At 37.8% G+C, this 11,080-nt stretch overlaps 2 protein-coding genes across 2 annotated transcripts in view; one reads left to right on the forward strand and one right to left on the reverse strand.

The window, feature by feature from the left end:
- The window catches only part of SMURF2 (SMAD specific E3 ubiquitin protein ligase 2), a 111,154-nt gene extending 104,581 nt beyond the window's left edge, over positions 1-6,573 (forward strand). Inside the window, exons 17-19 of the mRNA XM_006886276.1 lie at positions 2,745-2,946; positions 4,083-4,158; positions 5,254-6,573. Coding sequence (XP_006886338.1) covers positions 2,745-2,946; positions 4,083-4,158; positions 5,254-5,353 — 378 coding nt within the window. The 3' untranslated portion in view covers positions 5,354-6,573. The remainder of the gene's footprint in view (positions 1-2,744; positions 2,947-4,082; positions 4,159-5,253) is intronic.
- A 4,179-nt stretch (positions 6,574-10,752) lies between these two features.
- The window catches only part of CEP95 (centrosomal protein 95kDa), a 30,012-nt gene continuing 29,684 nt past the window's right edge, over positions 10,753-11,080 (reverse strand). The window contains exon 20 of the mRNA XM_006886404.1: positions 10,753-10,929. Within this exon, the coding sequence (XP_006886466.1) occupies positions 10,753-10,929 (177 nt within the window). The remainder of the gene's footprint in view (positions 10,930-11,080) is intronic.

Below are 11,080 nucleotides of genomic sequence, written 5' to 3' on the forward strand. Positions count from 1 at the left end.
GATACCTCCTACCGTTCTTCTATTCTTAAGGAGTGCTTTGCTTATTCGGGGCTTTTTTCCATTCCATACGAAATTGGAGATTGCCTTTTCCATCTCGTTAGATTCAGTTGATTTTATACATAGATTTACAAGAAGGCATTTGGTAGACATGATCGTAGGGGAAATAATTAAACCATTTAAGATAAATTGTATCTAATAATCCTTAGTAGAGGATCCTGGTCTACTGCTGCAATCTCAAAAGCGCTTGGTTTGAATCCACCAGCTGCTCTAAGGGAGAAGGATGGACAATCATTTCCTCTTGTTATGATTTCCTGTCTCCGAAAACCTGCTAAAAGAGTCTGTGGCAACTGGGGATTGGTTCTGACTAGAAAGCACACAACAACAACAAACCTCCTTAGAGTCTGTCTTAATACTCACTAACAGTGGCTTTTATTTCTTCCCTCATCCCAGTTAAAGTTGATTCTCCGTGGGACTCGGGTGTGGCTTTATAATTAAGACTTTTAACAAATTTCTATTCAATATATTTGAAAAGTTAATGAGATTTTATGCTGTCAGATGTGTCAAAGTTACTTGGTGGGAGCATAGATGTTTGAAGTGTATAAACTATGAGTTTATCCATTAACATCATCTCCTTTTTAGCTAATCTTTTAAAAACAGGCTTTAAAAAATTAGCTTGAGTCAGTACCAACCCCAGTTATTTTGTGGTTAAATTATTTAGGAATGAAATGGCTAGAAGGAAGTGGTCAGAAAAGGAGGAAATGCCATGGTAGCAATGACAATAAAATTGAAAAGGACAGCATTGTCCTCAGTTTATTCAATGAATGAGGAATTTGACCCCTTAATTGCCACTCTTCTGAAGGAAAGTAGTTAGGAGATGTTTTATGTTATAAATCTACCTGTAATCCTATTTGGATCACTTCTTCCAGGTTCCGGTGTGACCTCAATTCAATAATCTCTTCAGATCTCTGTAGCTGCTTTATTGGAGATTTTATTCAGTAGAGTTAGGGTTTATTATATAGACTATATGCCTAATGAAATAATTCTGCGTGGTTTTTTTTTTAGAAAATATATAGAGAACTATTTCTTTTAGTGGTTTACTAGCTTAACAAAATTAATAACATCTGCAATGTGTAAGGTAAATTAGATTCTACATTATATACTATTATAATTCACTCTTTCACTATAAATATGTTCATAAGATACGTTAGTCTTGGACCCTGAGGAGATGTGATGGTTAATAATTCTAAAAAGTTTATCGATAATGATCCTGCATCAGGATCCCAAGCAGAGCACTACTGTTTTTGTCACATAAACTATAACTCATAGTGACCCCATGGACAACAAATCAGAAACCTGCCCTGTCCTGTCCTGTGCCATCGTCACCATCTCTGATACACTTCTAAACCATTGTTACAGTCTGTGTCAGTCAGTCTATCTCTTGAGGGTCTTCCCCTCCTTCACTTTTCCATCCACCTTTTCCAGCATGATGTCTTTTTCCAAAGACTAGCACTGCCTGATGACATGTCCAGAGTATGAGAGATAAAGTTTCACTATTCTTGCCTCCAACAGCACTTTGGTTGTACATTTTCTAAGACATATTTGTTTGTTCTTTTCATAATCATATGATTAGCACAATCATGTTTATAATTTTTATTCTATTAAAATTTATAATTTCCAAGTAAATTGTACTGGGTAAATTAATTTATTCAACATGACTTCTTTTTTCTTCATTTTTTTTGTTTTATAAATCATACTGATCTTTTCATACAATCATTTATAGATATTTTGTTTTACAGGATTAATTAATTATTACAGGAATAATTAAATGTCTAATTAGTTAATTAAAATGTCTAATCAACCCTTTTTAAGGTGCTCAGGTGGCCTGCTGGTAAGAAGCTGCGGTGTAATCCCAGAGATACGTGGTTTGAATCCACCAGCTAATCTGTGGGAGAAGGTTGGGCAATCTTCTCAGGATTAACTGCCTTTGAACTTCTGGAGGGTCAGCTATGAGTGAATTCTTACAACACATGATAACAACAACAATAATCAGCCACTTCCTGTCAGCACAATTCCTTGAATGCCTTATCTTTTCAGCAACTATTGTGTACTGTTGAGTCAGTATGAATCTCCCATAGATAGCCCTCCAGCAGAATTTCTAAGGTGATAAATTGCATGAAAGGAGATCACCCATCTTCTCCTGAGGGCCAGCTGATAGATTCAAACTGCATACCTTTCTATTGGCAGTGCAGTTTCTTACCACTAAGCCATGAGAGCTGCCTTTAAACGGTGGTGATGAAATAAACGTTACTGCTGTATTGCTGCAGAGGAGGCTAGTGCAAGGGTGGTGAACCCAACTGGCAAATCACAAGGTTGATAAGTATTCAGACAGAATAGGGAAAGCCCAAATGAACCATTTACTCTTGAAGTCTCAGTCTCTATTCATTGTTTATGTTTAAACTTTAGGATATTAGTATGGAATTAAGATTTGCCATGTCTACCACAGTGCTGATTCTCAAACATTGATTCAGAGGCTGATTATCTGGGGAGCTTTCAAAAGTGCACAAGCCTTACCCAAGATTTAGACTAAAATCTCTGATCATATATCTGCTGTGTTGATTTTGAAAAAGTGATTCTAATTGGGCACTTTGGATCAAGATTTGCCCTGTGGGGCCAGCACTCCAAACCCAGAGTTGAATTTTGATGAATTTTGGTTTTAACTTAATATTTGTGTGACATCTTAACAGCTCATTATTTGTGGACTTGGGAAGATAGATGTTAACGACTGGAAGGTGAATACACGGTTAAAACACTGTACCCCAGACAGCAATGTTGTGAAGTGGTTCTGGAAAGCTGTGGAGCTCTTTGATGAAGAACGACGAGCACGGTTACTTCAGTTTGTGACGGGATCCTCTCGAGTGCCTCTGCAAGGCTTCAAAGCTTTACAAGGTAAACAGGCCTGACAGACAGACAGACAGCATGGCAAGCACAGTGCTGACTGGGGGAGGAGATTATGAATACAGCTTTGGAGGGATGCCTTGTGGGCCATTTTACAGACTGTGTGCTCTTGATCTCTTCTCTGTAACTCCAGTGTCTCAATACCACCTTCTGCTCTTCTACCTTTGTTCCTTCCCAAAAGCCTTTTCTGCTAGAGGTCCCTGTGGTTCTATTGAGTGCTGTGTATTTGAGGTGGCTTATGGTGATGCTGTGCCTTTGATTTTTTAGTCACTTTGCTTTTCAATTTGACTGCACATTTCCACAGGAAGCCAATCCACTTCCAAGTTCCATCTCAACAAAATATTTCTCTCTCTGGATGTCTTTCTCCTCCCCGTTTTTCTTTTAATAGAAAGAGCCAGCAGGAGTGGTGAGCACCATCTGCTTGGTCAGAGCACCTTTAACTATTGAATGGCATCAGACCATTTACTTAAAACCCTATTCCATTTCTTGAAAATTTTTTTCTGTGCAGTAAGCAGTTTAATTTGTGGATGAGTTGATAATGTTGCTAATAATGATAATACTTCCCTGGAATGCTGTGGCTTCCTGTAAACCCTTTTCAGAGTTGCTGATGATGACTGCGAAAGTATTAAAGACTCACAGTGATACCCACAGTTAGGCGCTGAGTCTCTGGGGAAGGTGTACCCTTGAGTTGTGCCTACGTTTGTGGAGAACTTGTTATAGTGAAATTGTGTTTTCTCCTACGTGTGTTTATGTGGATGTTTATACCCATACATAATAGAAATTTATTTGCTAGACTGCTTATGTTTTATTCTCAGCCTAGCTTAAACCATGTAATCTAACTTTCTTCTCTTTATGTTGGGACTTTAATTCTTATACAAGATGAAAAATTGCAAAAAGATTTCAATCTGGAGATTTTTCCCTCTCGAGTTGAAATGTTAGCATATTTAAGTATCTAGCCTTATCTCAGGGCACTTGCAGCTTTCAAAACCAAAACACAGGCTTTTCCTTGCCACCCTGGCGTAGCTTGTGTGAGTTCACTTGTGGTTTGTGGATGAGTTTATATTCTTAGATCCCGGCAGCTGCCGCACGTCCCACAGTGATCTGACCCACTTTGACTGCTCTTGCAGGTGCTGCAGGCCCGCGGCTCTTCACCATCCACCAGATTGATGCCTGCACCAACAACCTGCCAAAAGCTCACACTTGGTAAGGTTTTTTAGCCTCTTTTTCCATTCCATGTTGGTCTACAGATACAACTTTTCGCTTCTCATTCTTAATATTAAATGTTGCATTTAAAGAACGATAACCCATCACCCAACCAATAAAGGTGGTTCCAGCTAGTGACCTTGTACCCTGTAGGATTTCCAAGGCTGAAATTTTTATGGAAGAAGACTATCATGTAGTTCCCTGAAGGAATGGCTGGTGGTTTTATATGCTTAGCCACTTGTGCCACCAGGGCTCCTTAAAATGAAACACACATTTTTATTGCTGCATTATTTACAATAGTAAAGAGATGGAAACAACCCAAATGCCCATCAGCAAATGAGTGGATAGGAAAACTAGGGTATATTCATACCATGGAATACTACATAGCACTGAAAAAAACAGTGAACTCATGAAACATTACATGGCATGGGGACCATGGAGGACATGATGCAGAGTGAAGTATCTCAGTCACAAAAGGACAAATACTGTTATAAAGCAAGTCTGACATAGATGGTTGGAAGGAGACTAGGAGTAAGACTGGGTAGATAATATCATTGCATTGTAACAGGTGAAAGAAAGCTGTTTAAGAGGAATATATGATTAGGCATTATATGTAGAACAGCCCAGAATAAGAAGTATATCATTGCAAGAGGAGTGGTGGTGGTGGTGGGGGGGGGTGGCAGGGAGAGGTAATTGTGCAACAATGAATGAATTTTTTTAAGTGAACTGGGGAGGAGAAGGGGTAAAATGTGCAGCAGTGAATGAATGAAAATCTAACTTCTTTGTAAACATTTGTTAAAATCGCAACTAAAAGTTTTATTTAAAAAAAATAAACTGTAATCACTGTTGGGGAAAATAAAAGAGAAAGCAATGATAAGTAACTCTTTTAAATGATTTAGAAGTTAAAATTACTTCAAGATTAGTAGGAAAACCCCATAGGGTTAGTCTCTGGCCTAGAGACATGTGCAAAACAGTCAGAGGTAGGTGGCCATATTAGAATGACCTTCCTCAACGAGTTTGTTGTAAAATTTTTAATTTGTTTCCACTTTGCCTATTTTGAATAAACTTTATAAAATCTGATTTGCTTCTTCACAGCTTCAATAGAATTGACATTCCACCTTATGAAAGTTATGAAAAGCTATATGAAAAGCTGCTAACAGCCATTGAAGAAACATGTGGATTTGCCGTGGAATAACAATGTCCGAGATCAACCCAGGACTCTCTTTAGGCCACTGACTGACAGCCTTCTTTCAGCGAAGTTTCATGGAATGCTGAAATACAGAAATTTTCTCTCCTCTTTTTTGAATGTTAGGACACTATGAGGGGAAAGGACAATTTTGAAATTCCTTTTCAAGGGAAAAAAGGGTCTTTATGCTTTGCCATGAGGCCACATTCAGCTGCTATTTAAAATTAATATCTTGAACCTAAAGAATGCTGACTTTTCCTACATTTCCAGAGTTAGGCAGTATTCGACACCTAAAAGACTACTATTTTTATAAAAGGTAATCTATTCAAATTGCTTCACAGATTTCAAGTCTCTGAAACATCAAGACAACTTCAGCAGTCGGTACCAGTCACATTTCAATGAAATTGAATACATGATTGTGAACAGCTCCTGTACTTACTCTTTGTAAAAACAAAATAAAATTATTTTGGATTATTCTAACTTTGTAAAAAAATTGGTTAAAAGAATCATTATCTTTTAAAAAACTAAAACACTTAACATGTTTAATTACATTTTCCTATAGCAAAGCATTCTATTTTGCATTATCTGTTCAACCTAGCCTAAGTGAATCTTTTCTATTTTTCAAGCATGAATTTCCTGGAATACAACTATATCATTTTGGTTGTAAAATTCCTAATACAACCAGTTAGTCTAAACTTAGTAGTTTATTTGATACAATAAAGTATGTTCTAGGACTCCCTGTTTAAAAGACTTAAAAAAAAAATTTCTGATGATTTTTATCTGGAACCAGTATAATCAGGTATTTTGGATATATGTTTCATCTTAAATGGAAATACTGCCTTTTTTTTTAAATAGCTCCTGATATCATGCGGATAGGATGGTATTTTAATAATTCTTCTGCTGGGTCAGTTTACCTTTTGATACACTATTTCTATAAACCAAAGTCTCTTTTGATAAGTGTACCTGATGTCTATTACATTTTAATTACAGAGTAGGTTTCTGTCAACCATCCTGAATCTTTAACTGCTCATGACATTTCATACAACTAAAACAATGAAAAAGGAAGGATACACTAAAGATTATCTAGGAAATTTAGAAAGCCCAACTTTTACCAACAACACAAAGCAAAGGTGGTCATTGAAATGGTGAGGAATATTGATACTGGAGAAGCAGTGATTCTAACTCTCTAAATTACTTTAAAACTGAAGGGTTAATTTTGGATATAAGGGTGTTCGTTCTTCTGATGTTGAAGACCCACATCTGATTATGAAATGTGCAGATTCAGCACATTTCCCAGGGTGTGGAATGTTGCATGATCCCAGAAGGCAGCCAAAACTGGGAGGCAAGGGATTAGAAAAAGCTGAGACCATGAGCAGATTTCTTATTTCCACCATCACAAATCTGCACTATTTTTATTTCTATGTGGTTGTGAAATGATTGAGAATAACAACTGTTGTTGAGGCTGAGTTGTTTGACTTTTGCTTTTTAAATTATTGTTCTTTCTGTCTGTTCCTGGGGACCAGAAGGTTCTTCAGGTGCTGCTGGGAGTGATGGTTCAAGAGCAGAGGGAGGGCCTCTCCGCTCCCTGCCTCTTGCTCAGAGCAGCTACTTTTTACATTTTGGGATTCCAAGCAGCTTTCTCTGGGGAAGAGATGGAGGGTTGTAAGAAAGGTGAAGATTTTGCTGTTTCAGAGAAAGTTGGGAACTGCCTGTGTAGTTTCCAAATATTAAACATATTTCATGTGGCCAAATTTGCTACAAGTTCGTCCATTTTAGTCATAATTGTAATGTGCTTACACCAGTCTTTCTTTGCGAACATTTTTATCTTTAACCTACTACATTCTTAGACATACTGAAGAAATCTTGAAATGTACAGAAATGGTTTCTATACTATTGGATTGTCAATAGCTTCCTGCTTTTACAGTAGAACTTTATTGCAGGCCCATTTCTCTTTCCAATTAAAGCACTAGTGCTGTTTGTAATTGTGCCTACTCAGTGCTTCTGCAAAAAGTGAGTACATGATCCACATTTTATAGAAATCATGACTGGCAGGGATGCAGTAATTATGAAATGTTACTATCAGTTGTTACAGTGTACAAGAGAGAGCAGGCAAAAGTCATCACTTTTTGAGTGCCTTTTTAACTTGATAATACTGATTTCTTCAATAGAGCTTTAAAAGAAATGAATTACACTTGGTACCAGTCTATGGTATCACCACTATGATTTATAAAAACATGATTTCAATTTAAAAATTATGTTATTTACCTGATTGCTCCCAAACAGGTGCTAAGCAAACAAAAACTCCCTGTGTCCTTGAACCTTGGACTTGCACCTCATGTTTAATGTGAATATTTATTTCCATGTGTCCCTCTTTAACTGGCTGTTTCTTATCCATGCTCTAGTTCTGTTATTCCAGCTCTGTGGCGTCACCTTCTCATACTATTGCCTCTCCATCATGAATGCTAAGTTATGAACAGTGATTTACTTTTAAAGCTCCTATGAGCACAGAGGTGAGTTTTGTCCCAGAGGGTCTTATTTCTTGATGTAAAGAGTTTTTAAATAGTGCTGTGTATAGTGTACATTTTGTTTTGCACATAGTTTGTTGCCCTGAATGGGTTTCATTTTTACCAAGTCTTTTACTTTTTCCTTCTCTCTTATATTTACAGTCCAGAGCACAAGTTTCCCTTCTCTTAAAAATGTTGTCGGTTGTTTTCTTTCACAACACTACAGCTGAATTGAACTTCTGGTGCATTGAACTGACTGCATTGCTGGAACTAGACTGTCCCAGCCGTCTTTGCAGTTTGATAGAGCAGCTCTCTCTGCTTTTGTTTTTTAAGCTGCAGCCTGCAGTCAACGGGTACCGTTTGTGGTATTTAACATTCTGTTAGGATGATGATTGTACCAAATGCTGAGTTGTTTTGTTTCTAGATGTAATTAGTTCACTTAATGTAATATTCTTCCTTCTTTCAAACGGACTTTAAAAACAAAGTTTTATCATTTTTGTTGTATTTGTATTTATTACAGTGTTTTAGCTTTGATATTTGTATTTTCACTCAGCTGTTTAAACAGTGAGCTTTATCAATAACATCTGTATAAATGGTTTTTAAAAATTAACTATGTATTTGCCCATACTGAAGTTGAGCAATAAAATGAATGCTGTTTGCACTGTCACAGCATTAAAATTTTTAAAGAATACTGAGTTTGTAATGCCTTGTTTCAAAAATAGGATTTGTGAGTTCAGGGAGAAGGATGTTGGCTTGTCACACCACAGAGCTTCAGTGGGCTCTGGGCCCCTCCTTTCTGTCTCTTTAGCTGATGTCGTGGTCACTTGGTGGTGGCTGGCTGCATGCTGTGCAAAGATGGCTTTCTAAGGCCACCCAAGCACAGTGGGGAAGAGAATCCCAGCCCTACAATGTCGTGTTGGTCAGGGTTCCAGAGCAGAGCTGAGGCAAAGGTCTCCTGTTTGCCTTGTCCCCCTTGGTGTTGAGCAGTAAAGTCATGGTGTCCTGTAGAACTATGTGGCTGGAAGGGAGAGACTGTTTTTCCTTCTGATTCAAGCCTGGGAGAACACACTGTAAATAGTAGCAGTGTATTGAAGTGCAGGGCTTCTTTTCTTTTTTAATTTTTCCCTTCTGCTTTTTCTCACATGGCCTTATTTTCTACATATGATCTAAAATTTGTAAGTTACAGAATAGTATTTTAGTATTAATCCTTTTATATTTTAGTATTAAGCCTATAAATTACCCCAAAGTCTGTGGTTGAAAGTTTACTCTTTGCGGTGGCTGAAAAAAGCTTTTCTCCTCATTATAATGAATGTTAAGTGTTAACTGACAACCTTCACTTGTACTTCAAACCCCTTTTGCTTTTCAGTAGGATGCATACAACACAACCCAAGAGCCTAGTAAGAGGATAAAGGGGTAATTATTACATTTTTACTTATTATTTCTGGAAACTAAACAGATTTCACTTAGACAGAATATGCTATTACATTTTAATAAAAGCTGTTTGTCCTAAATAAGACTTTCTGTTTAGTCAGAAAATATATGCTGGATACCTTCTACATATCTAGCTATGTACAGCCTGATAGATCTTTGGATCGATAGAAAACTGAACTTTTTAATTAATGTGCTTAACCGATGTCTTAGGATAGGCTGAAATTTTATTATTTTTTTGTAAATTTACTATTTTGCGTGTGTGTACCGTCAAATCGGATCTGACTGGTATGGGAGGAGATTGTCCCCTCTTCTCCAGCAGAGCATCTGGTAGATTTGAACTGTGCACCTCTGGGATTGCTGTGTAGCTTCTTGCCACTATGCCAGGATAGGATGAAATTGAGTTAGGCACTTAAAACTTAACTGTGTGTTGAACAAAATAGTTGTGATGGGAGCACATAATTAACCGAAGACAATGCTTACAAAGCCATTAATCTCAGCCTTACCCCCCACCCCCATCACTGCCTGTCACTCTGTCTAGGAGGGACCTCTTTTCTTGTGTGTTCATTGTAACAGTTGCCAACCTCATTATTGCTGATTTGGCGGGGGGGAGGGGGGGCAGTTTATGTCCAAGGACGCATAACCATTGCCATTAGCATGCCTTTTGTGAAGATGTTTGAGCTGGAACATGGCTAAGGCAGCAGTTAGTATCTGAGTTTTGAAACCTCATCTGTCGGAAACAACCACTAATCCTACAGTTCCCAAGTGCAGGGAGTGGGGAGCTGCCTGAAGTCATGGGGGGGGGGGGGAAGATGGTGAAGAAGAACTTTTCTAAGCTGTTTCTCCTGCCTCCTTAGGTATTTATTTGTGGGATCTTCCTGTGAACCCAGTAACTGGAGATGAAGATGAGAGGACCAAGGCGATCAGCATGTTGGAGCACTCACTTCTCAGGCCAAGAGCTGGAGAACCAAGAAAACAGATCAGTAATTCAACAACTGGAAAGGCAAAGGAATTTAAGATCAAGTTTTGTTTTTAGGACAAGAAGAAAGTATCTCTCAAATTAGCCGTATGATGGTTTGAAATACCAAATAAAACATGTTTCAGCAAGTCTGGCTTTGGGCATAATGAACTGAGTATTGCTTCTATGTGTCCCTTAAGGGTGTGCTCCCTCCTCTCCCGTTTTGTTGACTTAAAGGAACAGGAGCTAGAAGCTTGTTAACCCAGGCTTGTTAATGACTTTAACTCAAGACATAACTAATGAAGACTGTGCCTATTTCTCAATATATAAGGTTTCAGGTCACAAATTGAAAAGCAACACATTTAAGAAAACCATTTTATTGAAAAATCATGTCATACAGAGTATTCGAATGAATAGAGACAAAGCATTTAAAAAGGATTCTAGTTTAGACTGTACTAGTTCATTTCTAGCTGTGCTCTGCTAAAGGCCTCTAGAAACTTCACTTTGTAACACCTGGCTCATAGTAAGGGATTTTTACTGTACTGAAAAGAAGCCAGCTGGAGTCGAGATTTGAACCGCTCAGCTTCTAGTTCCCGGAAGAAAGCATCCTCATCATTCTGTGTTATCATGTCCTGCAGCTGCTGGATTTCCTTCTCCATTTTCAACCTCAGCTCCCTTTTCACCTTACGTAACGTCTGAAAGAGAATTCACATCATCTTGCAATCCACAGTGTTAATCCAGGCCACCTGCTCATTTCCCACTCAACCTTTTGCTCACCAATAATTTTTTTTCTTTATCACTTTTTTTTAATTAGTTTGTTTATTTTTCATTTTTTTTTATTAGTTT

Source organism: Elephantulus edwardii, unplaced genomic scaffold (genome assembly GCF_000299155.1).
Source record: "Elephantulus edwardii isolate Elephantulus edwardi_28Jun2011 unplaced genomic scaffold, EleEdw1.0 scaffold00048, whole genome shotgun sequence".
Lineage (NCBI taxonomy): Eukaryota > Metazoa > Chordata > Mammalia > Macroscelidea > Macroscelididae > Elephantulus > Elephantulus edwardii.